The following is a 27,929-nucleotide window of genomic DNA, read 5'->3' as shown; positions in this document are numbered from 1 at the left end:
CTCCATAGTAGAGAATGCCATTTTTTTTTAAACCCCCCTAAACAAAAACTTTACTGCTGACAGTTCATACTCACATGGGATTTTTTTAATATCTTTAAATCATTTGATATGTTTTTAAAAATACCCTCCCAGTAACCATCATCAGTAGAGTTTTAATTCCAATAAGATTTATGGTCAAGACCAGCTTTAATTCAGGGCAAGCATCTTTTTTTTTTTTCTTTTTTTTTTTTTTCTTTTTTTTTTTCCCCCAGAGTTGGGGACCGAACCCAGGGCCTTGCGCTTGCTAGGCAAGTGCTCTACCACTGAGCTAAATCCCCAACCCCACGGCCAAGCATCTTAATTTACCTGCCTAAGCGTCTGGCCCCCCTGCCCCTTCCTATTGACACATTGGAGAGTGCATTGTGACTCCATTTTCACGGCTTCCTTTGAAGTTGTGACTGGGTCTAGCCAATAAGGTCATGGAAGCTTTGGGAATTACTTACCTTGCAACAAAGAGGGCTCTACAAGAGAATGCTTGGCATTGCTGCCTCTGGAGGAGACTGGTGGGCCATGCCCACTGCTAAAGATACCCATGCTACCTTTCCTTTGCCTAACTGCCCTTCGCAAATATGCAAATGAAAGATAGCACACATGCAATGGTTGGAAAAGAAAGGAGTCAAACAACACCAAAGCCACTAACAACAACCTGAACGCACCCAACCACAGATTACCTTCATAAAAATACTTAATATTCTCACTGTTAAAACCACCATGACTCTAGCAAGCGCAAGGTCCTGGGTTCGGTCCCCAGCTCTGAAAAGTGGAAAAAAAAAAGAAAAAAAAAAAAAAAAACCACCATGACTGTGGCCGCCCCCTTAACCTGTATTCGCAAAGTTTCCTGATCAATACGAACTGACTGAATTGTTTCCTCCTGCTGTCATTGAACATAAACCCAAAGGAGAGGCCAGTGAGACACGAGGTCTTTGGCGCAGTGGTTTGAGTGGAGCAGTTCTGCCCCATAGGTTAATGTCATAAAGGGAGTCAGTCAGTGAACTCCGATGAATGGACAAGAAGGCTTCTCAGGAGATTCTTCTCTTATTTTGATATTTGCCTCTTCAATCATCAGAATTGTAAAAAGTTATTTTCTTTATAAATGGCCCAATGTTGGGCATCTTGTCATCACACACGCACACACACACACACTCCCCAAAAATCCACGTGCTGAACCATTGTCTCTCAGAGCACAACTACATCTAAAGACAGAAAGAACTGTTACAGAACTAGGTCAGCTAAAGCAAGGCGTTATTAGGATTGACCCTTTCCCAGTATGACTGGTGTCCTTATAAAACGAGGAAGTGACACACAGAGGTACCAGGCAGGCGCACACACATGACCCATTGCTAGCAGATCTCAACTACAAGAAATACTGGAGAAAATTCCTCATGGGCCCGAAGAGATGGCTCAGTTGGCAAAGAGCTTGCCCGGCAAGTATGAGGACCTGAGTTTATTCACAGCCCCAGAACCTATACTGAAAAGGAAAGGATGCACTGGCACTGTGCAGGCTGAGACAGGCCTGAATCACCACGTCCCAGGTTCACTGAGACCCTAATTGATAAGCAAGTTAGAAAGCAAGAACATCTGACACCCACCTCTGGCCTCTATATATAAACATGCACTCACCTGTATGCATATAAATGCACGCGCACACACACACACACACACACACACACACACACACACACACACACACACAAAGAACTAAAAGAAAAAAATTCAACTCAGAAGAACAAAAACATACCAGATGTACACTTGGGTCAACAGTAAGAATGACAGGATCCGAATACATCAAGTGAGTAGGTGAATTCGAAATAAAAACAAAAACAAAAATCCAATTTCTTTCTGGGGCCAGTAAGGTGGTTCATCAGGTAAGGGCATTTGTCACCAAGCCTGACGACCAGAGTTTGATCCCTGAAGTCCGCATGATGGACGAAAGACCAACTCCCATAAGTTGTTCTCTGACTGCACATGCGCCATGGCACGAGAGGGCATATGTGCGCTTACCAGAGTGACTTCCCAGCATAAGTCAATAAATGGGAAAGAAATAGCTTTCTCTGCTTTTGATTTCTATAAACCTAGATTATTATGGGCAGAAGTGTGTCCCTCTAAGTTTTTTATATCAAGGCTCAAACTCCCAATATTCCCATAAAGTTTTTTATATCAAGGCTCAAACTCCCAATATTCCCATATATGGATATAGTCCTTTAGTAAAGAGATAATTAGTGGTAAATGAAGTCACAAGGGGGGAGCCCTAATCCAACATGATTGGTGCCTAATAAGAGGGACAGATACCAAAGCCATTCACAGCAGGACATATAGGGAAGGTGGCCATCTGCTAGGCATGGAAAGAGACCCCAGGAGAAGCCAAGCCTCAGATATCTTGATCTTGGACTAATTCTCTAGCATTCTGACAGCCTCAGAAACAGGGCCATGCCTACCATGACTGTGTACCTACTAACAGAAGCCATAAAAAGGGAAAGAATTCTCAGGTTTATTACAGGGATAATTTTGGAGACGATGTGCTTGTACCATGCATCAGGCAGAAGGTGGTTAATTCTTTGCCCCTACCATCTGTCTCCGAAGCCAGTGTCCGTTCTTCCATCTGTTCACCCTTCGGATGCTGAGGCTGGAAGGCCTAGTCTACTGGATCTTAGCCAACAAACCTAGAGGACAGAGGCTGGGCTCAAAATTCACCAATCTTCACACTTGTTAGTACCCAATCAAACATCTAAAGTTAGACGGCAAAAGCAGTGAGCCAACTAAAATTAGTCCTAGCACGAGGAGCAAGCCTCCATTAGTCACACTTTCCACGACTGTGTTAGAATAAAAAAAAAAGGAACCAAAGTCTGCAGAAGGAAAGGAGTTCTCAGGTACTGATACAACCCAAAATTCAGGGGAGAGAAAAGCAGAGGCCACAGCGAGATGGCTTCTAAGAAAACTCGGTCTTATCCAGTTGCCTACCATTGCACAATCGAAGAGGAAATGTGAGAACAAGACAGGTTATTCCTGGAGGTTCCAGGACCTCAAGGCAGTACAAGAGGCCTAGGCTAAAGAAAATGGGTCACTTGGCAGCTCAGAGTCTCAGGCTGTGCATGAAGGAAGGGTGTCATCTCAGAGCAGCAAATCTACAGAGCACCTTCAGTGTCCTCAAGCCAGCCACACAGCAAACCACACCATCGGCACCACTGACATCCAATTCTGACAGCACTAATTAGCTACTGAATTCTGAGCAGGTCCTCCTGTGACCTTTCATGGACGTCAAACTTGACTCTCTTTGTGGGGTACCACTATGAGTCTTTATTGTTAACATTTTCCAAACCAGCGAGAACCTATTTAAACAACCACTTTGTGATTTCTTAGGATGACTTCTTTTATTCTCTGTACATAATTCATTTCAATGTTCTTTCCCCTTTAAAGCCACTCTATACAGAGAAAGTAACAATGCTAGGCTGAGGAGAGGGTTTGATGGGGAAAGCATCTGCCACGTAGGCAGCCTGCCTCTGCAATCCCAGTTCTGAGGGGCAAATGGGTGTCCCTAGTCAAAGCCATGAGCTTCACTTCAGGTTCAAAGAGACAAAATTGAAGAAAGTGGGGGAAGAGTCCTGACACCAATCTCTGGACTCTACACGGACATGCACATAGGTCCATGCCACCAACCACATTCACATACAGGAATACATACACATGTGCAGAAATATATAAAACACACACACATTTGTACATACAGCAATACACATAACACACACACACATGAATGTACATACAGCAATATATATATATACACACACATGCTCACACAGTAATATATATACATATATATACACATGCATGTACGGCAATATATACACATGCATGGTCACACAGTATATGTATATAGATATAGATATAGATAGATAGATATAGTAGAGATATATGTGTATTTGGGCTGGAGAGATGGCTCAGCCGTTAAAGGCTAGGCTCACAACCAAATATATAAGAGATATATGTGTATAGATAAAGATATAGATAGATATAGATATATAATATAGATATACATACATACATGCATATACAATATATACACACATGCTTATACAGCAATATTTATACCTATATAGCCATATATACATATATATTATATATATACACATGCACACAAATTACATAGATATATGTACAAATATAGATATCTGCTGTCCAAAAATACCTTTTCTCAAACAGGAGAGGAAAACAGCTCTCACAGGATGGAGGCTCTATTTTTGCCGTCCCTAGCTCACCGGGAGTGAGGGTAGAGTAGAGCAGAGGTAGAAACACAGATTCCCAGGTCTACCCTGGTAACAGAACCCAAGAACATTCACCTTTAACATCAAGTTTTCAAAGTGAGTGGCACGGTGTCAGGCCAGAACCTTTTTGGCTTCCTAGAAAACCCCAGATCTATCCACCTGGGTAGAGGCTTCCTGTTGGGAAGGAGCAGGTGCACAGTACACCAGGCAGGGACTCCTTGCTGCTTCCTCCCGGAGTTCTCCTGATACAGTTTCCTGAATGGTGAGTAACAGCAGTGTGTCTTTGGGTCCTGGCAGTTGCTTCAGATCATAAAAGCAAAGGAGCAGAGAGGCTAAGCATGTGTAAACAAAGGTCATCTCGAGAAGCTAAGGAAGTCTGGGCTCTGACGACTCCCAGGTACACCCTGTGAGTCACCGGGGGCGGGGGGGCTGTCTACACTAAGGTGATGACAGGGTTATTTAATCAAACACCAGCCATTTCCCAGAAAAACCACCTCATCGTTTTAGAGAGAGAAGAGAAAATAAATTTGTTTCCTGATCACTTCATGGTGGAGTCAGGCACTGGACTTATTTCTTGAAGGTCTGAGTCACCAAAAGTATGTCTTGAACTTCGAAATCTGTTGCCAACATTGTGCCTGCACTTTCCCCATAAGGACATGGCATTTTGTGGAGTGTGTGTGTGTGTGTGTGTGTGTGTGTGTGTGTGTTTGACTCTGATCTCAGTTGGCTGCACAGTCCAAGACAAGAAAGCATCAGTGTAGCAAGGTTGCCCGGGCAACCTCTGTGTCCACCATTGTTGTTGAAAGCCATGTTGTAAGAATCTTTTTAAGCCGGTTTCGGCAGTGCACACCTCTAGTCCCAGCACTCAGGAGGAAGAGGCAGGCAGACCTATCTATCTCAAAAAACAAAACTAAAATATGTTTTTAAAATTATGTGCACATACGTGTGTACATGTGACTGCAGGAAGAGGTCAGAGGTGTCAGATACCCTTCCAGTTTGAGTTACAGGTGGCTGTGAGCTATCCAGAGTGGGTCCTGGGAACGAAACACTGGCCCTCTGCATGAATAGTAAGTGCCTTTAACCTTCTAGGAATCTCTCAAAACCTCCAAATCTCATTTTTAAAAAATAATTAAATCATCTGAACATGGGGGCACACACCCTTAATAACTCTGAACTCCTCCGCAGGCAGAATACATGAGTTCAAGGACAGTCTGGTCTATACAGTGAGCACTAGGATAGCCAAGACCAGGAAGGGACCCTGCTTAAACAAACAAACAAACAAACAAATAGATGGGGTGGGTAGGGCTTTACTAAAAGAATCAGCCTACAAGAATAACCACCAGACGTGGCTGTCTAGGCTGCCTTCTACTCTTTGGTTCCTTTCCAACATGCAGTCACATATTGTGTGCCTTGCCCAGTGCTGTGTTCCCAGAAGAGTACAGACTTGCCTGCCCTTTGCTTGCCTGCCCTTTGCTTCATGGAGTCCTGGGGCTCCTACTTAGGCTGAGTTCCTTGCAATGCCCAGGGCAGCTGTCTGTGTTGGCCTCTCTGCCTTCAATACCTGTTTGGAGCATGGGAGGGGTGAAAGGCCAACTCACTATTCGTCGCTTCGTTATGACAGATCTTAAAAGCACTGTCACGTGTAGGGAGGCTGGATGGGCACCAGAACTCCTTGTGCTGAGACACAAACTAAGAGCCCTGTACTGGCTCATACAGCAGAGGCATTTCCCTCAGAGAATCCTGTAATCTCACAGCAGGGACTCACTGAAACTACGCTGTATTCATTCTGCTCTCTGGGCTCCTCTGGTTTTGTTAGAGAAAAATAATCCATGCCATAAGCACACTCGAGACAATCTACCACTATCTCTCCCACACTACTGTAGCCCAGGACCACCACCATTCTCCTGAAAGGAGAGCAACTTGGCTATCTGAAGTAGGTCTAACTGAGTACCTTAAAATAGTTTGGCTTAGTCCATCTGGTGGTCACATAACACAAATACTGCCACCGACTTTGAGGAAGCAGGCTCAGAGCTGGTGTCAACTGTTCAAAGTAACAGAGCCCGTGTTGCCTGAGGCACAAGCAGCTGACCGCAGCAGAGTGATCCTCACCAAGCTCCTGACTAAACAGGTCATCACTACTCTTGTCAGCCATGAAACAAACATGGGGAAAACTGAACTAATTCTCTCCTGTTATCAAAGAGAACCTAAGCTTTGTTCATACACTGCTCTGAGGTACTCCTGCATTGTGCATTCCGATGCCCTCCTCCCCTCGGATTTTCCTTTTGGTGGAGACAAGTCCCTCCTTAGTCACCTTCATAGAAACCACACGTGTTTTTTTTCTATAGCCCCTGTTCTCATTGAAAAGGGAGATACTGTGAGGTGGCCTCAGTGGCTTTGCAGCTGCTTGGGAACCTCGGAGGGTTTCCTCCTGTATCACGAATCCTCTACAGAAAAAGCATCTGTCCCCTGAAATAATAGGACAGCTACTCCATGATTACTGCCTGAGGACTGCTGAAACAGGGATACTTTCAAACACTTTCCTCAAGTGATGTCCCCACTTGACACAAATGGTTTTTTTAAGATTGATTGATTGATTGATTGATTGATTGATTGTATATGAGTACATTGTTGTTGTCTTCAGATCCAAAGAGGGTATCAGATCCCATTACACATGGTTGTGAGCCACCATGTGGTTGCTGGGAATTGAACTCAGGATCTCTGGAAGAGCAGTCAGTGCTCTCAACCACTGAGCCATCTCTCCAGCCCCCGACACAAATGCTTAAGGAAAGAAAATATTATAGAATCAGATCTACTGCTGTTCTGTCTTTGCTTATTTAAAACAGACATCAGGCAAAATGTGCCGGATGTAGTTCCTGTCTTAGGGTTTTACTGCTGTGCACAGACACCACGACCAAGGCAACTTAGAAGGACAATATTTAACTGGGACTGGCTTACAGGTTCAGAGGTCCAGTCCATCAGCATCAAGGTGGAAACATGGCAGCATCCAGGCAAGCATGATGCAGGCGGAGCTGAGAGTTCTACATCTTCATCTGGAGGCTGCTAGTGAGAGACTGACCTCCAGGCGGCTATGAGGGTCTTAAGCCCACGCCCACAACGACACACCTACTCCAACAGGGCCACACCTTCTAACAGTGCCACTCCCTGGGCCAAGCATAGACAAACCCTCACATTTCCTAATTATAATCAGAGAAATAAAACTATTATGGGAATAGTTTTACTATCCTAAGTACCTTTCCTCTGTGAAACACAGAAAACTTTAGTTCACTTTGCTTCAGTCCAGTCACCCTCAGGGACCCTCTTACCCAGGTCCTTCTCTGTGAGTTACAGGCCTTCAGGCCATCAGATAACAAGAGATAACGCTGCTATAAGAATGAGTGACACTCAGGTCCTTCATGCTAGACTGAGGAACTGGAGTCCTCCAAATCTGAGTGCCTCTACACATTGTGGTGAGAAGTGGCTTCTAAGACGCCTCATGACGGGCCTTCCAGAATCATCCACCCTCAATTCTTAACTCATCTCTGTACCTTCAGGCCAAAATAAAGAATAAAAACCAACCCAACCTCCTCTGGGAATTAGTTTTCATTTACATCTTGTAGCAATATATTCCCTTTCTCTCCTTTCTCCTTTCTCCCCTCCATGAAATATTCATTTCCAACTGTTGGACAGTGACACCAAAGAAGAAAAGTCTAGAAACTGCAGTCCACCAAAACCAGATATGGGATATCAGGAAATGAAATTAACTCTCAGCTACAGGGAAGTCCTAAGAGTTGTTAAGTAGTTAAGACAACCTTTGGGGTGTTTGTGGAGCTTTTTCTGTATGCTTTCGGTGCTCAGTGCAGGATGTGGGCACTGTAAGGAACTGAGCCATGAGGTCATAAAAGCTACTCTGGCCAGGCACCACTCATATGTCCCCTCTTCATTTCTGTGTCAGATATAGATCCCTAACCACATGAGTTGGCTCTGTGTAGTCTGCCAAAGTCAGTGCTCTCAGAACTGGTACTGAGTTACCATTCCCCACGTTCCTCCATGCCTTCTGGCCTTTCTACCTGTCCTGGAGAACACAGGAGGTTTGTCTTTGTCATTGCTACCTCTCCCCCTAACTCCTGGAAGTTACCTTGCATCTGGTCCTTTCAACCCCCACCGTGCAAAACTGAGAAGGTCCGGGATGGGCCATTCTGCTAAGTGGGGAGGAAAACTCAAATCCAAATGTGAAAAATCCCCCAGAAAAAGCTGTGCTGCTTCCAAGTGCAGCTAAGCCCAGCACCGTGGGTGAACGGCACTGTGCCTGACATGATGGCCCACACAACCCCAAGGATTTACTACTGGAAGTGCCCCTTAAAGATCTGCCCTTCCCCCTACTGGACATTTCCTAAGGAGCATTGCTTGGACGCAATCACTTCTCTCCACATACCCTTTCCTCTGATTTCAACAGAAGGAAAACTGCAAAAGAGCTAACCTAAATTAACGCCCTGAGCCTGGTGGCTGCCATTCTATTTAGGGTCTCAGCAGTCTGCCCTCATGTAACTCAAAACCTAGGCAGAGACAATTCGATTTGGTCAGGCCGACCCACAACAGAGTCACCTAGGACGAAGGAACCTCAGCCGAGGACTTGCCTCACTAGACCAGCCTATAGGCAAGTCTGCGTGGCTATTTTTTGATTAATGTTTGCTGTGGAAGGGCCCAGACTACTGTGGCAGTGCCGCCCCTGAGCAGGTGGTCCTGGGTTACATATGAAACCAAGTTGCGTAAGTCCTGGCAACGAAGCTAGCAATCTATAAAAGTAATTCTTTGGGGGAGGGGTGTCTGTCCCTCTTCGCTCCCCCGGGTGTTTCTATGCTGGCTCTAGCCCATTTCTGCTCCCAAATAAATGACAAGGAGACCCGATATTTTCATTAACAAGCTGCGAGCACTAAGCTCGGCAAATACTCCCAGCAGATTGTACCCACTATGCTAGCTTGGGGACTTCCCCACCATGTGGTCATGTAACCTGAGTCTTGCCCTGGCTCATACTCCCCCATGTGTGTCCTCGCCATGGCTGCTCTCTCATTGAGACTTCATGGTAACTTCTCATATACACTCCATCTCCTTCTCACCGAATCTCCCCTGACTGGGATCAGAAGTCCTGGGCTAGACTCTTCTGCCCAGCTAGTTGGTTGATCAGCTCTTTATTGATTATTCAGAGGTGATGGAAAATAATGTTTACAGAACATTGAGCCTGGAGATGCTTGACCACGCCAACATCTGGACTGCAACCAGATGTCTGTTTGGGCATGGAAATGAGCATCTGGATACAGACAGCACAAAACCATCCACCAACTGTAAGTACTGCTTCTCCATGCTTATTCCGTGCCTGCCTCAATGGCGGATTACCTACAAACTCCTCCCCACCTCCCTCTAGTTGCTTTGGGTTGTGGTGTCACTGCAACAGAAAGCAAACTAGTACAGAAAGAGACAAGAATGAGATTTCCAACTCACAACCCCTTTTCTCAGTAAACGCAAACTCGTGAGAACAAAGGCTGTGAAGACAGTGTCTACACTTTTGGTAAAAATATCTGAGGATTTATTAATGAGTCTTAAACCAGGAAACCCAGACCCACGTAAGAGCTTATAAAACCTACAACCAGAACACTTATTATCTAAATAAACTGTTCACATTTTACAGGGAGATGGGAGCCAATCTACTTCCCTAAACTTTATTTACCCAGTTTACAGGCAAAAACCTCCAGTGGTGGTAGGTAGGTGGAGGAGGACATTAGTCTTCATGGACAGTCACAGCATCCCAAAGAAAAGACAATTAAACTACTACCTAGAATATTAGCAGTAAGTTGTTGACTTAACTCCCTATGACAGATCTAATTAGAAGGTGGCAATAAATGTTTCCAGGTGTTTAATTAGGTGTGATAATTATTTTTTTTCTTAAACAGAAATGGAGTCATCTGATTACACTACAAAGTATAATGTTCTCTTACTTAAAACAGTGTGGAAACACCTTTGTGTAATACAGGATTCAATGTATGATAAAAATATCCGCTGTGATAAGCAGCACTTAAAGTGATTTATCAGCTCTTACAGCCACCACAGCACCACGGCTTCTTAAAAGCCATCCTGTTAAGACTTCTTTCTTTTCTTCAGCCACAAAGTTTTGTTAGCCATGCACCTCAGTAAAGAATTTGTATTCAAAGCGTCTTTCCCTACCAGCATCTAAGGGGATTTTCAACAAAGATGTGAAAGAAATTTCGTGGGAATTCTACTTCCACAGCAAACACACAGCGAGAATAAAAAACTGAGAGGTAGGAGAACCAGAAATTATAACTAGACGGGAACTCAGGAACGCAGGCTCAATAAGGCTGTGGGATGCAGCAAACTGGTCAAGGTATCGTTTTGTGTAGAAAGAAATATGTCCTCTGCAGTGAGTGTACTGATGCCCCTTCCTCAATAAAAATAACTTACACTGGGATAAAACTTTCACACTTAAGCAACCCAAGGGCGTTGCTATTTCAACACTGAGCAGTAAACTACAATTGGTAGTGCTGTGTGTTAGGAAATCAATCGGTTTAGAAACATGGTGTTGCTTAGTCAATGAACATCATTTAGGTGGCCAAGTCGTTTGATTAGACTGGTCTTAAAACCGCCTATCAGCAGTCCTGGGTCACCCGGCCCTGGGAACTCCTCAGGTGTTCTCCCAGCAGGTGCTGGAAGCTCGGCGCCACCGCTAAGCACGTGGGACAAACAGAAACGCACACAAGCACACAACTTTCTTCACGGAATGATTTTAAAGCAAAACTGCTCGCTGCTGGTTTACAATGTAGGATTGGATAACAATCTCAGATCAGCATCTCAGTCTGAAATCTGGGGCATCCTGAACAACACAGGCAACCCTTGCTTCAGCGTGTGAGGTTGGTTACCGAGAGGACAGTACACTTAGCCAGAATGGAGTTAAGAGAAGAAAGGAAAGGATGGGGAGAGGGGCTCAAAGCGGGAGCTGGAAGAGGTCTCTCCCTGGCGGTAGACTGCCAGCCACGGAACTGGGATCCATAGTGTGGCGCCTAAACGTTAAAACTCCGGTACTTTCCAAGCTGCGCGCTCCCACACACTCACGCCCACTTCACCTACTCACTCGCACCTACTCACACCTACTCTCACGGCTGAAACTCTTGGAGAACTGCAAGCGCGCCCCGAGGAGCACTTTGAAAGTTCCCAAGTAGTGTCTGGTTTTATCATTACTATTTTTTGACACCCCCCCCCCCCCCACACACACACAACCCCTAAGCTCCACTCCTGGAAGGGAGGCACTTACTCGGAGGAAGGGCGCGGCGGCGCCGGGACGAGTGAAGAACGGGGCGGTCCCGCAATGCTGTTCCTCGGAGCTGGACCACTCGCGGCTCTCGGCCCCCTAAAACCCCAGGCGGGCCCCAGCGCGGGAGAAGTGGAGCTCGAGCCTGGGGCGGGGCCAGGAGAGGCAGAGGCGGAGCCTGTGTGCCAGGGCGGAGCTAGGAGGTGGATTAGGGGAAGAGCCAGACTGCAGAGAGGAGGTCGGGGGCGTGGCGGGATAGGAAGGGGGCGTGGTCGGGGCAGAAACTCAGCCGTAGAGGCAGTGGGGAGGGACTGAGTTGCTGGGCGGGAGAAAAAGCAAAAGCCACCTATTAGGGCGGGGCCTGGAGGCAGAGAAAAGGCATTGTGGTCAGGGAGCCGGTAGTAGAGCGGATGGATCAGCACCTCCAAGGGCCTCAGTACACAGTGGTTCGCGCAGGACGTTGCAGCTCAGGGCAGGCAATATGGAAAGTCACCGGGCAGCTAGGCACAAACTGGGAGCTGGCGGCCAAGATCTGCTTGAGAGATCTCTCAGTTTCTTTGCATAAATGAAATTGCCTTTGTAGTTGATGTGGTCAAATACTTGCTCTTTTGCACGATAACTGACTGACACTTAACCCATGTATGTGACTGATAATCTTTGGAAGTCTGGGTCCTGCTTCCTTTCCGTCTTTCTCTCTCTCCCTCCTTGTGTTAAGATTACCCACAGACATTCTAAGCACTTCCTGATCCTTGGTTTCCATTGTCAGAGATCTTGGAATTCTATTCATCTCGGGTTAAAGTCTCTCATTGGCTTTCTCATTGACTTCCTTGTGGGAAGCCACACACTCAAACTCACACCACTCTAGTGTGACTGACTGCCTTTACCCAAGGAACCAGGAAACTCCAGAGGAAACAACGGGATAAAGCTGATTGTGCAGTTTCCTTCTGTCAAAGAACCGTTCCGGGGTGACAATTGTAACTGGCAAGGAACATCCCACTTGTGAGTAAAAGAAACTCACCCATATCATAAATATTCACTCGTGAGACTAGCTATGTAAGGTGGGTCTGGAATACTATTAACAAATTAAATATGTGCACGCGACCATTCTAATTTTCTCAGCAGTCTATGGTGTAACTCTTAACAGCTCCTGGGATCTAGTAAAAAGAAAGGGAGATATTGAAGCTGCCCCCAAAAAGCGACACTCTTAGGAAATGCATGATTGATGGGGGCAGGGGAAAGTAAAGACTGGGTTGGTGAAATGGACAAAATCACAACGGTGTGGATTTAAAGCAAAACACGGGACCATATACTAGATACAGAGGTGTTTAAAAGAGGATCTCTGTCCACAGCTGTAATTAGGCATCAGAGGTATCAGGATGATTTTCTGGAAGGGGTGCTCTGAGCTGGGTTTGGGTAAAAAGTGGGAACTTCAAAATTCTTTTCAAGGAGCAGTGGTTTTGTGTAGCAGTTTTCTCCAAGATTAAAACATTCCATCTAGGGCTGGAGAGATGGCTCAGCGGTTAAGAGCACCCAATTGCTCTTCCAGAGGTCATGAGTTCAATTCCCAGCAACCACATGGTGGCTCACAACCATCTGTAAGGAGATCCGATACCCTCTTCTGGTGTATCTGAAGACAGCTACGGTGTACTTATATATAATAAATGAATAAATCTCAAAAAAAAAAACATTCCATCTAGCCCTGGGCTTTTTGGGGGAGGGGGAGATTTTAAAAATTTATTTATTTGGGAGCTGGAGAGATGGCTCAGTTGTTAAGAGCACTGATTGTGCTTCCAAAAGTCCTGAGTTCAATTCCCAGCAACCACATGATGGCTCACAACCATCTGTAATGGGATCCAGTGTCTTCTTCCGGTGTGTCTGAAGACAGCGACAGTGTACGCATATACATAAAATAAATAAATAATTTTTTTAAGATTTATTTATTTTGTGCATGTGAGTACACTATCGCTGTCTTCAGACATACCAGAAGAGGACATCAGATCCCATTACAGATGGTTGTGAGCCACCATGTAGTTGCTGGGAATTGAACTCAGGACTTCTGGAAGAGCAGTCAGGGCTCTTAACCACTGAGCCATCGCTCCAGTCCCAAGGGGGAGATTTTAATGACTGTTTTATTTCCCTAGGAGTTAGCCCCGAACCCTCCTACATATGTAGCAGATGAGCAGCTTATTCTACATGTGTCCCCCCCAACAACTGGAGTGAAGGCTGTCCCTGAATTTGCTGCCTGCCTGTGGATCCTGTTCCCCTAACTGGGATGCCTTGTCTGTCCTCAAGGGGAAAGGATGTGCCCAGTCCTACTGTGACTTGATGTGCCCAGGGTGGGTCGGTACCCCAGAGGTGGTGGGCTCCCCTTCTCAGAAGAGAAAGGGGAGAAGGGGAGGAGCTGTGTGAGGGGGTACTGGGATGTCAAGCTTAGATATGTAAAGTAAATAATTAATTAATGGATTTATTTTTCATCCTTGCAGGACTGTTTTTCTTAAGGAATTCCGTAAGTAGAAAGGTAAACAGTTCAAAATAGCTTCAGGAAGTTCCTGAAACACAGCAGATTCACTAGGCTCCTCCTTGCCAGAGTGAACAATAAAACTGACAGTCTGCCTCAGACAGAAAGAAGCTGAGCTGCAAAGATTGACCCTGGAAGAAGCAGAAACCACCGGAGTTGCCTAGAAGATAAGACCAGAGTCACTTGGAAAGGACACTGAAGCCTGCTGAGCTCCCTGCAGTGTGCTCCATGTTCTTAGATTTTGTGAATTGTCATCCATAAGAGTGGAGTTTTGTGATGCAGCTATGTTTGAGTCATTTCTACTCCTTTAAGTAACCTTTTACCCATATTCCTGTGAGTAACCACAATAAAACTCATTGGTTTACCAAACTGAGCTTTGTTGGTATTCGTACTTTGGTTTGTCATGTCTGGGGTGAGTAGACATGTGTGTTTCGTCCTCCAAGGAAATGTTTTGTCACACAAGTGGCAAGCATTTTCTCATGTTACAAAGGATTGGAGAGTGGGCATGATGGTGCATGCCTTTAGTCGCAGTATTAAGAAGGCAGAAGCAGGTGATCTCTGTAAGTTTGAGGGCAGCTTGGTCTACATAGTGAGCTCCAGGACAGTCAAGGCTATGTAGTGTGGCCCTGCCCCACCCCAACCCCACAAAATATGATTACTAATATTAAAATAATAATAATACACAATGGATTGGAAGAGAGATTAGATTGATGCTTGGACTAGTGCTAAAACAACAGACCAGAACCCAAACTAAAATCTTTCATCCTCCAAGACCTTAGGTGAAGGAAGGCAGAAGAATTTTAAGCACAGGAGACATTAAGCATGCTTAAATGTTGTTTTATTGATAGAAAAGGCTTTCCAGTATGGAAACAGCATAGAGGACCCCAGAGCCAGGTAACATGTTCAGTAAATTGACAAAACATGGCAGGTTAGATGCTGTGGCAGACAAAATAATGTCTCACAGAGAGATGTCCAGTCTCTGACTCAAGAATCTGATAATGTTAACATTGCAGGGGGAAAGAAATTCTGTCCTCATGGTTTAAGATAAGAACATTGAAATGGGCATTACGTTGGATTATTAGACAAGCCTAGTTATGTGGGTCCTCTAAAGTGGAAGTACACTGGGGCAGAGTCAAAATGTGAGGAGACATTCAGCTTGTGCCATGAGCCAAACACCATGGGTGTCCTCTAGAAGCTGAAATGGGTCTCAGCTGACAGTTTCAAAAGGGTATGGGACATCAGCCTTGCATCCCTGAGATGTAAGATGCCATTAACCAAAATTAAGCAAGGAAATGTTTCTTTCTTTAGGGCCTCTAGAAAGTAACTCAGCCCTTCAGACTCTATAATTTGATACTGGCGAGACTCCGGTGAGGTATGGAGCTATAAATAAAACTTTGTGTCAAATGCCTAACCTTGGGGTAATTTATCATGGCAGCAATTGGAAACCAGTACAGATTCTGAAGGCTGGAGAAGATGGAAAGGGTAAGATGGTCTCACAACTTTGAAAAGGCCTAGAGATGGATAAAGTGTTGGGTTTGTTTAACAAGGTTTCTGAATGCAGTAGCCATTATGGGCAGTGTTTCCCATGGAGTTAAGGGAAAGAGCAGGAAGATGCATTCTAAATACTCCAGAGTCTGCAATTATGCAGCTAAATTGGAGGGGAAAGGGTTTTTATATTTGATCCTCTCTGCCAGATAACTAGAAACAATCTCAATGCTTACCTGTATTGGCTACTTACTTATCACTGTGACAAAATACTACAAAACAACTTAAGGGGATGAAAGATATATCTGGGTTCATATAATGTAATCTATGGTGGTGGGGAAGCAGGGCATAGTGGCTCTGTCTCCAGGCCAGGAGCATGAAGAGCACTCAGAGATTTCCACATAGAATGGACCAGGAACCAGAAGCATGAATAACCTTCTGAGGCCCAACCCTGGCCAGCCCCCACCTCCCACAGTTTTGAAAATAGCACAATGTTGAACTAGGGTTCTATTGCTATAAAGAGTTACTGTGACCCAGGCGACATGATAAAGGAAATCATTTAATTGGAGCTGGATTGCACATTCAGAGTTTTGGTCTATTATCATCATGGCAGGAAGTATGGAGGCATGCAGGCAGACATGGCGCTGGAGAAGAAGCTGAGAGCTCTACATCTTGATTCACAGGCTGTGCATCTGTGGACCGTGTGCCACACTGGGCATAGTGTGAACATATATGACCTAAAAGCCCACCTGCACACTGACATACTTCCAACAACAAGGCTGTACCTACTGCAACAAAGCCACACATCCTAACAGTGCCACTCCCTATGATCAAGCATTTAAACACACAAGTCTGAGGGGTAGGCATTACCATTCCAACTAACACACATAGCAAGAGACTGAGCATTTGGAATGGGAGCTTGTGGGGCAAATTTCAGATTACAGTCATAAAACAACTATGGCCACCAAGTAGGGTTTGTCACCACCATTTGAGAATTCTAGTACCAGATCTGCCACATATCTACTGAATGTTTTTGGACAAAGCACAAAGCCTTAATGAGAATTCTGCTGTATGGTGTGTGAGTCACCAGGATACCCTATTATCTGTAAATTCAACTCCATTAACTGTCACTGTTCTTGACCTTCAGTGTGTGAATTGTTTCCTCCAGGTCTGACATGTCAAATGCCACCATGAAGCAGAGTGGCTGAGGTGACCTATGGGAGGACTTGACTACATAGTCATGACAATGAAATCAACAGTCCTATATGACAAGTAGCAAGGCCCATGGGAATGGGACTGCTACCATTTCCTTTCAAAGGGAAGAGAAAGCATCACACACTTCCACAAAAATCTTCTGATATTTCAATCACCACTCACTTCTGCCCCAGCCATATACTTAATATATGTATATTTTATATATTATATAAGTATACTTTCAGATATACTAAGTATATAGGAGATTTAAAAGTAGGACTCTTCTGTGCTGAAGTTGTTCAAAAGTTACTCATGCTCCTGTATGTAACACCAATATCATCATTCATTCTCCCAATCTGGACTTGGTGGAGTCTTTCTTTAGTCTCTCTTCTCTACCTTGCTTCAGTGTGAATAACCATTCCCTTAATGTCTCCCAAAGAAAGCCATCTGATTCTCATGAGGCATTGTCTTGCCTACACTCTTTATTCCTTGGCCCTAATATTACTATTGGCCCATCTGGAAAATTTTTATAAGTATCTATTATAGAGGAATTTTAATCCAGCAACATGGCTTCTCTGGCAAGGGAACATCTCTAAAGACCGTTTACGTCTATATGATCTGAGCAGAATCTAGACACTCCATTAGTATATACCTTTAATCTTAAACAGTGACGGTAGGGATAGTTTCTAGTAGGGAGCAGCCATGTTGGAACATGACATCTAATTGTGGAGAAGACAAAGTGATGAATCAGAGAAAGATTTGACATAATGAGTTAGAGATAGGATGTGCCCAACTCTCACAAAAACAAGATGAGAAAGAGGCTACTTGGGAGCATCACACACACACACACACACACACACACACACACACAGAGAGAGAGAGAGAGAGGGGGGGGTTAAATTCAGTTGAGTCAGTTCAGTGAGTTCAGTTCATGCAGTTTTGTGCAGGTCAGAGGAGGTAGTTTTACTGGGAGAGTTTTACAGAATCAGGTTGTAGGTAAAGACAGAAGGATCCAGAGAATAAAAAGGAGCAAGAAGATTAGAACAGGTGGTCACAGTTAGTTTGAGGCCAAGCAGAGCAATTCAGTCAAGAAGACAAGAGAAGCCAGTTTGAATCAGTCATCTTGGAGAGGAATTTGAGCCAGAAGAGCTGAGTTGAACCAGTTCAGAAAGAACTAGGAAGGGTTTGTTTATTCAGCTAACAATGACATCTACAGTCCATGCTATTCATAAGGGCTCCTTAAGAATCCAAAAGTATAGACTCTGGTACAGCAGATTCCTAACATCCAAAGACAGCCACGTCATCGGGTAGCCTGGATATAAGTCTGCAGAGTGAATGGGAAGAAAGGATTTTTATCATACCAGGTCATTTAACTATCTTTCCCATTTCCTCAGGCTTTCTGTCATTGATATACATGATATTCCTTCCTTCTTCAAAGAAAATAAACTGATTTTAAAAAAAGTCTCTGAACGCCTTGGCTAGTTGCTAAGCACACTACCTGTATCCCAACTCAGCTAGAGCGGGCCTGTACCAAATTCATTTGGGTTCCCAATTGTTTGAGTCATCTCTTCTATTCATAGGGTTTAGATTCTAGTAATAAATGATTTTATCTCCAACTGGTCCAATCCTATGATCCTTTATAACATAAAAATGCTAAAATAAAAAAAACAAAATGAAAAACTCTTTATTAGAATCAGCCATACCTGCTTTTGTTTTCTCATGGCTTCAATTTTTCCCATTGTATTAAATTTTTATATTAAAGATATTTCACCAAAGTACCTTATTAGATTGAGAACTTAAACCTTTTTAAATGTAAGCATTCATTGCTACAAGTCTTCCTCCATGGCTTTGAAGGTTGATGAGAAGATTTTTCTGATTATTTCTCCCTTTGTAGGTATACTGGCTATTTTTATGTCAACTTGACAAAGGTTTCTGAAAGAAGGGAGCTTCAGTTGAGAAAAGGTCTCCATAAGATCAGGCTGTGACCAAGACTGTAGGGTGTTTTCTTAATTCGTGTTTGATGTACGAGGTTCCTAGTCCATTATGGATGGGACCACCCTTGGCCTGGTGGTCTATGGTTTTGTAAGAAAGCAGACTGAGCAAGTCATGGGCAGCAAGCCAGTATGTAGCACCCCTCCATGGCCTTTGCATTAGTTCCTGCCCTTTCTTTCAACAACGAGAGACAATGATATTGACATGTAACCCAAACAAACCATTGGTTTTTGCTTATGATGTTTCATTGCAACAAATGATAGCCTATCCGAAACAAGGTGTTTTCCAGGAGTCATGTATTGTTCTTTTGGAGAGGATGGTGGACTTTGGAACTTTGTGTGAGAAAAGTCATTGAGTATTCAGTGCTTGGTGAAATGTTCTGTAGGAGCTTGGAAGTTAAGAATGTCAAGGAAAATGCAGAAGACGGAGCACTGTGAAGTTTAAAGTTTCCATTGGGGTCATTGTTGTTTTTGAATTAAGATTCTGTGGTTCTGGTAGGCTGGAGCTGAAGAATCAGCTATGATTAACAAGATACCTATCTTTTGCTATCATACTTGATGCCTGTCAGCTGGAGCTGAGAATTTAGTAGTGACTAAGAAGAGATCAGCATTATTGAGGTGAAATTTCCTGAGAGCACACAGAGCTATATTCCAGAAGTATCCACAGTTGTATGTCATACTGGCAGCTGAACTTGGTAGTGTAAGAGTTGCTCAGGTAAACAGGACCCCCATTGAAGGAATCAGAGAAAGAACTGGAAGAGCTTGAAGGGGCTCGAGACCCCATAATATGAACAACAATGCCAACCAACCAGAGCTTCCAGGGACTAAGCCACTACCTAAAGACTATACATGGACTGACCCTGGACTCTGACCTCATAGGTAGCAATGAATATTCTAGTAAGATCACCAGTGGAAGGGGAAGCCCTTGGTCCTACTAAGACTGAACCCCCAGTGAACGTGATTGTTGGGGGGAGGGCGGTAATGGGGGGGAGAATGGGAAGGGGAACACCCATATAGAAGGGGAGGGCGAGGGGTTAGGGGGATGTTTGCCTGGAAACCGGGAAAGGGAATAACATTCGAAATGTAAATAAGAAATACTCAAGTTAATAAAAAAAAAAAAAGAGTCGCTCAGGTAGTACTAGTTTTAAAGACATGAAGGTGACATGGAGAGCAGCTGGGGTGGGCCTTGTGAGAGGCTAGGAGAGGCCATTGGTGAAGGTTCAACCACACTGGCAATTGAAGTGGCAGGATTGAAGAGGTTTTGCAGAGAAGTTGAGGCTTGGCACCATGAAGAGAAGCTACGCGCGGCTATTAGTGGAAGTGTAGTCTAGCTGCAGCAGTTGACCTCAGCATTTTGAAGATGTAAGTACCTTGGGATGGATGACCACCAAGAACAGCAACAGCAGTGGGATGGAGCATATACGACAAGCTGTGCATTGCAGAGGGCGGAGCCAGAGAAGGGAGCTATGCTAGCTGGAGGAACACAGAAGATCCTGAGTGAACCCCACTTATTTATACTTTTGGAGTTTGGTTTCGCTTTGATTCTTCCCTCTTAAAGAAAGCATTTAATTTCTTTTTGACTTTACAGTAGCCCACAGTTGAGGGATTGAGTTTTTAAAAGACATTTTAAGAGATTTGGGGTATTAGAGACTGAATTTTAATATGTTTGAATTTGTAAAAACAGACATTTTAAGTTTGTAAGATGTTTTATTTTGGAATGTCAATACTAATGTGTGATCTCGGAGTTGGAGAAGAAAGGAAAGGTTGTGGCATAATAGTGAAGTATTTGTGTGTCAGGTTGACAAGGGGTCAGTGGTGCTGGCTACTTTTATGTCAATCTGACTCAAGTTTCGAAGAGGAGGGAGTATCAACTAAGAAAATGCCCCCCTAAGATCAGGCTGAGGCCAAAGTTATAGGGCACTTTTTAAAACTAGTGATTGACGGGGCTGGAGAGATGGCTCAGTGGTTAAGAGCAGGGATGCTCTTCCAGAGGTCCTGAGTTCAAATCTCAGCAACCACATAGTGGCTCACAACCATCTGTAAAGGGATTCTACTCATATACATAAATAAATAAATAAATAAATAAATAAATAAATAAATAAATAAATAAATCTTAAAAACAAAAACCAAAAAACTAGTGATTGATGTTGAAAGGCCCAGCCCATTGTGAAATGTGTTACCCTGGAGCTGGTGAGCCTGGGTTCTATTAAAAAAAATCAGGCTAAACAAGTCATGGGGAGCAAGACAGAGAAGCATCCCATTCATGGTCTCAGCCTCCAGGTTCCTGCCCTGGTTGAGTCCCTGTCCTGACTTCCTTCAGTTCTTAATGATGATCTTGAAATAGATCCTGTCCTTCCCACGCTGCTTTATAGTCATGGTGTTTCATTGCAGCAACAGAAGCCCTGACTAAGACAATAGGTGTAGTTTTGTATTTCTGACATCTTGATTACAAAAATGAAGTTCTTCTCTGGATATGTCTATTTTGGATTTTACATGCTTTCTTGTGCTTGAGTATCTATTTCTTTCTCTAGATTTGGGAGTTTTCTGTCACAGTTCCTTAAGTTGATTCTCTATACGGTTACATTTGATCTCAGCTTCTTTCTCTGCTATGGATTCTTAGGTTTGGTCTTCTGATCACACTTTAGAGTTCTTGGCTCTGTTTCCTTCTCAGTATCTGAATGCTGTTTCCCATCTACCCTGTGCCCACGAACGACTGGCATTCTTTCTTCTGCTTTGTTGGTGCCACTTTCTACAGGCTTTTAAAAAGATTTTATTTTAGTAAAAAAATTAGATTCAGTATTTAATGTACATGAATGTTTTGCCTGCATGTATGCATACTTGGTGTTCACGGAGGGCGGAAGAGAGAATTGGTCCCCATGGAATTAGAATTATGGTTTTAAGCTTCCATGTGTGTTGTTGTAAAAATATAAAAAATAAAAAAGTATTGTTGTCTTTTACCTCGCTAGGTCCAGCACCGCAGTGCCCCATGATATCTGCTAGATATTTTGGCAGAAACACATCCCAACTCCTCGGTGGCCCAGTGTCTCCTGCCGCCGCACACTTTGCTACACTCAAATCGTCACATAAAAGAACACACAACACAATAACTTTAGATCCGATTGGTAAGATATAATTGCCCACATAAACATACAAAGTCCAGTACCATCCATCCCTTAAAAACATTAATAACCTGTAAATACACAGAGCAGAATCTTAATGTCACCGGCCATGGCTTCTCTCTCTCTCTCTCTCTCTCTCTCTCTCTCTCTCTCTCTCTCTCTTCCTCCCTTCCATTCCAGTCTCTTCCTCTTCCTTCAACCTTCTCTCCCGCCCATCCTTCCTTTTCCTCCAATGACAGGCCTCCTATCCTGTACCTGGCCCTCACCTGTATTTTACAAATTCAATGGGGAGAAGATTCTGGTGAAGTCACCTGATTCCTGAGTAATGACTAAGCAGCTGTCCTTGGGGCAGTGCATCAAAATACAGATAACTCCAGGGCAAACCACAACACATGTGGGTGCTAGAAATCAAACCTAGGTCCTTCGAGGGTAAGGACAGTAAGTACTCTAAGACGCTGAGCCATCTGTCTAGCGTCAGAATTTATTTTTAAATGAGTGTGATGGCTATTCTTGGTTGTCAACCTGATTACAACTGGCATTAAAACCCAGTGACAGGATACACGTGTGGGTTTTTTCCTTATTAAATCACTTGCAGAGGGTAGACCCAATTCTATTCTGGATCTGTTGAGGTGGGAAGACCCACCTTTAGTCCACTACACCTCCTGGTGGCAGTCTATGTAAGAGACATGGGAGAAGAAAGGGCTTGCCTTTTGCCTCTTTGCCTTTGCTTTTGCTGGCAAGCATATTCACTTCCTGGAATTAGAGCCTACTGTGGGATTCTGACATATACTGAAGACCAGCTGAGACATCCAGCCATGTATGCTGAACAGCCCCTGGATTCTTGGGCTTTCCATTGCTAGACAGACATTGTTTGGGCTACCTGGACCACAGCCTGCAAACCACTGTAATAAATAAACCCCATACAAATACATACCTATATTTAATTCTATAACTTCTGTTCTTTTAGAGAACCCTAATACAATGTGTATATGAGTTTAAGTGTATTCTGAATGCAATGCCCACACAGACCAGAGATATTGGGTCTTTTGGACTTGGATTTACAGGAGGTTGTCAGCTGTCTGACATTGGTACTGAGAACCCAACTCTTTTCTGCAGGGGTAGTATTCACTCCTCACTCCTATCTGCTGAACCATCTCTCCATCCCTTCCACTTGACTCATTTGGGTTTTTCACTTTCACTTTCCCACTGTATTATTTTTCCCACATCACTCCTGTTTTTCATCCATTCTCCTCCTCTCTATTCCTCTCTAAGACCTGTAGTCAATTACTTTGTTTGTTTGCAGGTCACTGATACTTTTTCCAGATCTTTTGATATTTTCACCTGTCATTTTACTCACTGAAGTTCAACACTTGTGGAATTATACTGGAGTTTTATTGCTGTGCCTTTCGTTTTTCTGTGTTTATGATTTTTGCATTTGTTAGTTTGTGTTGTCTCCTCTGGGTTTTGGGGGCATGCAAATGAGGATTTTCTTACTAAGAAGCTTTTTCCAGTACTGGGTAAGGATAAGACAAACTTTTGGGAAGGAATATTCTGTATTTTTTTTCTTGGCTCTCACAGACGAAGCCTGCAGCCCACTATCTTATTTGGAAGTTCAGAAATAAGCCTTTACATTACTAAGGAATTAGAATACCACAAACGTATCTAACCACTCTGAAAATAGTTCTTAGCATGGCAGAATTGTGCAACGTCTGCCCCTTATATACGACTCCCATGAGACCTCACTTGTAGGTCTCCCCAATTTGTTCAGCTGGAGGTCCAGTGCCCCCTTGTGGAAGAATACAATTTAAAAGCAATTATTCAATACTGTGGATTACTAATTATCCACAGCATAAACAAGATTGGTCTATGGTGAGGCTCTTAGTTCAATTTCCTACAGCCTACATTTAAAAAAAAAAACTGGGTCGAATGGCATGATGGGTAATAATCCTAGGGTTGGAAATGCAGAGCAAGGTTCTTTAGGCAGAAAAAGTGTATGGGGCAGAGGGGCTGGGCCACTGAGGCCCTCTAAATCAACAATATAAATCAACTTATAGAAACTGTGGAAGCATGCAAAGGGCTTGCACAGGTCTGTACCAAATGGGGAACTAAAGTTGAAAGGAGAAGCAGACAGATGCCTTCCACCCCAGCCCAGAGGCTACTTCCACTTGGTAACCACTTTGCAAATGAAATTTTCCTTTCCTCCTAGGAAGACTCACTAAGGAAGTTGCAGTCAATAGACAAGATAGGATGAACCCAAGGGCATCTATGGTTCATTGTCCCATGATGATCTCCCCTATTAAAGTGTTTAAAAGATTACTATTTTTTATATGTAACATATACAAGTACATATATTTTTATACCTTACAGATCCTTTGCACATTAAATACTATAGCTCCCAGTTTATAGTGTTTTTATGTGATTCCTGAGTATGTGAATGAGTGGGCCTACTTCTTAAGCCTTTTTTTTTCCTTTTTTTTTTTTCTTTGAGCTGAGGACCGAACCCAGGGCCTTGCACTTACTAGGCAAGCGCTCTACCACTGAGCTAAATCCCCAACCCTTAAGCCTTTTCTTGAGCTCTTTTCCTTCTGTTTTGGCCAATTCCAATGTATTCATTTTTAAATCTTATATTACCCCATAATCACTCAGAATCCTGTGTTTTCTACAGGAGACAGAAAAGGGTGGACCAGATAGGAGTGGTGGAACTCTGAGAAGTAGAGAGAGGGGAAACTAATTATGTGGAAAAAAAAAAAACCCTACTTTCAATAAAAGGAAAAAAATAGCTGTTTAAAAGCACTTACTCTTGAAGTTTCAGAATATTTCTCTGTCCAAGCCTGTTTTGATTCAACTGTCTTAGTCTGAATTTTTTTGCTCTTATCTCATGCCTAGCATATTATATGTGTATGTATGCATGCGTGCACACCAAATATCCTCCAAAGCTATTTCAAACTCTCCTGCTGGACTTGCAGTTCCTGGCTTTGTGTATAGAACCCTGACCTTCAATAAGTATAAAACCTTTGCCTATGTAACCTATTTTCTACAATATCAATAATATTTTTATTTTAGCAACAGAACCTAAAGCTTTTGTTGGTTATCATCTTGAATATCTGCTTTCAACTCTCTCTATTCTCCTTTGGGCCTTTCATAACTGAGATTTTGGCTTTCCCTTCCATTTTAATCTTGAGTTCATGAAGGTCCCATTATATACTTTCTACAATTTCACATTCTTGTTTTTTCATGTATGTAACCAAGTTACTACTTGATTCAAGTTGGAACATTCAGAATTACTGTTTTCCAGCTTCAGCTTTTATTACTTGGGAATCATTTTATGTGCTTAAAAAAATTTATGTGGCGCTATTTTCCCATGTAGTATAAACTCTACATACCAAATTACAATAGCAACTCTGTGGGCAATAATACAGGCAGGGTTTTTAATGTTTGTCCATTTAGGAGTACATTTAATTAATAATGGGAACAGTAATTTCCTTTTAAAGCGTCTTTGTGTATGGTGGTATCTGTCTTTTAGGTCTTATATTTTTATATTCAATTTTTAGTATGTTGGAATGTATGGTGTACTTTCTAAATTTCCTCCACCCACCAATGGAGGACTATGTAGGATAATTTAACTCTGGATACTCAGGGAAAAATACAGCAAATATCATGTGTTATTAATTCAAATTTTTTAAAAAGTCAGGAAGAGTGGAAGAACTTATTCTAGAAGAATGCATTTAGGAAGCCTAATAGATTAAATGAAATTCATATTTAAAAGAACTTTAGAACATAAAAAGCTAATTTCAGCTTAATCAGACATTACCAGGGGAGGCAGTATTTTGGTATGTAGATTTATTTAGAACATTCATATTCATACCAATCCATGCCATCAAGAGATTTAAGCTCCTTTTAACTATTAGATAGCACACAAGCATAGCAATAAAAATAATAAAAATGCTTCTATGGAGGTAAATACATGACTTCTTTAAAAATTTCATTATGATTTCTCTAGTCTCATGGAGAATTACAACAATTATTTTGTAAGCTGCTAGCTAAGATTTTTTAAAATCATGTTTCATTAGATTTTTATTGATTAAAATATTACATCAATCTTCCCCTCTCCTTGAGATCTTTTAACTTCATATTTTATTAGCTCAGTGATTCCATGCCTAGCCGCCACTCATAGAGCATTGAACTGTGTGGCCCTGTAGAAAGCTAGCTTTCTGAATCTATCCCTTGGGTCACATAGATAAAACTCAGTGTTCTCTTGATACAGCACATCTTCAATCTCGCAGGGCTTTGGGACTATTTTGAAGCAGATAGTACTGAAAGACATTCACTTTTACAACAGTATGTGCTGTATATGGGATTTTAAGTCATATCTTATGTTAACATTCTTCTCCATTAAATCTCTGAGGGATATTACAGACACCTCCCTTTCCTGCAGAACTAATTTCCTAACATGTTCCTATGAAATTACGTGCAGTTTCAGGGCTTTATTTTCTGCTTCTCAGAATCAAAGTTCTGACTTTCCCATTTGGAATGGGATGAGGTTTTTTTCTTTTTTGAGCTAAGTTCCGCTGCTCACCTCCCACCTAGTTGGGTGGGCAGCAGGACCTGTGGGCACTCTCTGCTCACCTCCCACCTAGTTGGGTGGGCAGCAGGACCTGTGGGCACTCTCTGCTCACCTCCCACCTAGTTGAGTGGGCAGCAGGACCTGTGGGCACTCGCTCACATTCCCTAATTCCAAGCCATCTTTACTTTCTGCTTCAGTGGAGGGTTCTCCAGTCTTACATCTTCATCTCCCAACATGTGCTGTTTAAAGCTTCTTCACTTCTTAGCATGCTCAAGCCTCTGTTATTAAAGCAACCTGTAAATAATTTCAATTGTTATCATTTGAGAACTTGAGACTTGTAGTGATAAGATAAACTATAAGAAGACACAATTACACAGCTCATTCATTACACCTTTCAAAGGGATGTGTGGGCCAAAACCTAACTCTTGGTTTGCGAAGCTGTCTCGTGGCACTGCGTCATCAGAAGAGGTGACGACCTGGTTTAACTCTGCTCATGAAATATCACCAATGTGACAACTACATGGGACTTTTCTCCCTATTACCATTATCACAGGACCCTATGATGTCTAAAATACTTCAGAAGAATTACAATTTGCTGACTTATTTTCTATTCTGAATGGCCATGGTAATTTGGTGTTCTAAAAAAAAAAAAAAAAAAAAAAGAAGCAAAACCAAAACCACATTAGATGCTATTTTAAGAATTATCTTCCCTGGGGCTGGGGATTTAGCTCAGTGGTAGAGCACTTACCTAGGAAGCGCAAGGCCCTGGGTTCGGTCCCCAGCTCCGAAAAAAAGAACCAAAAAAAAAAAAAAATTATCTTCCCTTATGTACAGAATGAACTAAAATCAGATGTATGTTTTTCAGCATAAATATGCTACACTTCTAGGATGACAGCAAGCCGATTTCCAGGAGTTTAAAGATGCACTGCCAATGCAATGTATCTGCTGAGTTCCACTAAGCAAGCTACAGCTGTATACGGAGACCAATGCAAAGTATTTTTCGGCTTTTTAAAAAAATGTGCTGTTTTATCGATGGCTTCTTCAGGAAAATTTTTAAGATTCCAGTGAAACAATGTGGTGCTCAACTCAGCACTGGCTCCCTGTGCATGGGAGAAAACCCAGCAGAAGAGCAAAGACAAGTTCAGAAAAAGATTACACACTGGAAATAATGGTCATAAAGTCTACAGACATCTTCAAGTGACTATCACACACTTAAACAATCTATGTTCAGCTTTTTTTTTTTTTTCGGAGCTGGGGACCGAACCCAGGGCCTTGTGCTTGCTAGGCAAGCGCTTTACCACTGAGCTAAATCCCCAACCCTTTTATGTTCAGCTTTTTATATTTACTCACAAGAGCACTATTTCATCCTGCCAGCTTTAAGCCAAGCAGCAACAATGTCATCAGCTCAGAAGTGTTCCTGACCCAAGACCTCCATTCAGCGCATC

The 27,929-nt window shown here is 43.0% G+C and overlaps 1 protein-coding gene and 1 long non-coding RNA gene across 2 annotated transcripts in view; one reads left to right on the top strand and one right to left on the bottom strand.

The window, feature by feature from the left end:
• Positions 1 to 11,826, bottom strand: part of Tnfaip8 (TNF alpha induced protein 8) — a 115,703-nt gene extending 103,877 nt beyond the window's left edge. Inside the window, exon 1 of the mRNA XM_006254709.5 lies at positions 11,617 to 11,826. Within this exon, the coding sequence (XP_006254771.1) occupies position 11,617 (1 nt within the window). The 5' untranslated portion in view covers positions 11,618 to 11,826. The remainder of the gene's footprint in view (positions 1 to 11,616) is intronic.
• Positions 11,827 to 12,037: 211 nt separating this feature from the next.
• On the top strand, positions 12,038 to 14,500 carry LOC120098294 (uncharacterized). Its single transcript, XR_005496469.2, has 3 exons — positions 12,038 to 12,612; positions 13,755 to 13,949; positions 14,097 to 14,500. It is a non-coding gene; the product is annotated as an uncharacterized LOC120098294 (long non-coding RNA).
• Positions 14,501 to 27,929: the final 13,429 nt, after the last annotated feature.

Source organism: Rattus norvegicus, chromosome 18 (assembly GCF_036323735.1).
Source record: "Rattus norvegicus strain BN/NHsdMcwi chromosome 18, GRCr8, whole genome shotgun sequence".
Lineage (NCBI taxonomy): Eukaryota > Metazoa > Chordata > Mammalia > Rodentia > Muridae > Rattus > Rattus norvegicus.
The sequence above is the reverse complement of the archived record's forward strand: the minus strand, read 5'-3'. Positions and strand labels throughout refer to the sequence as shown.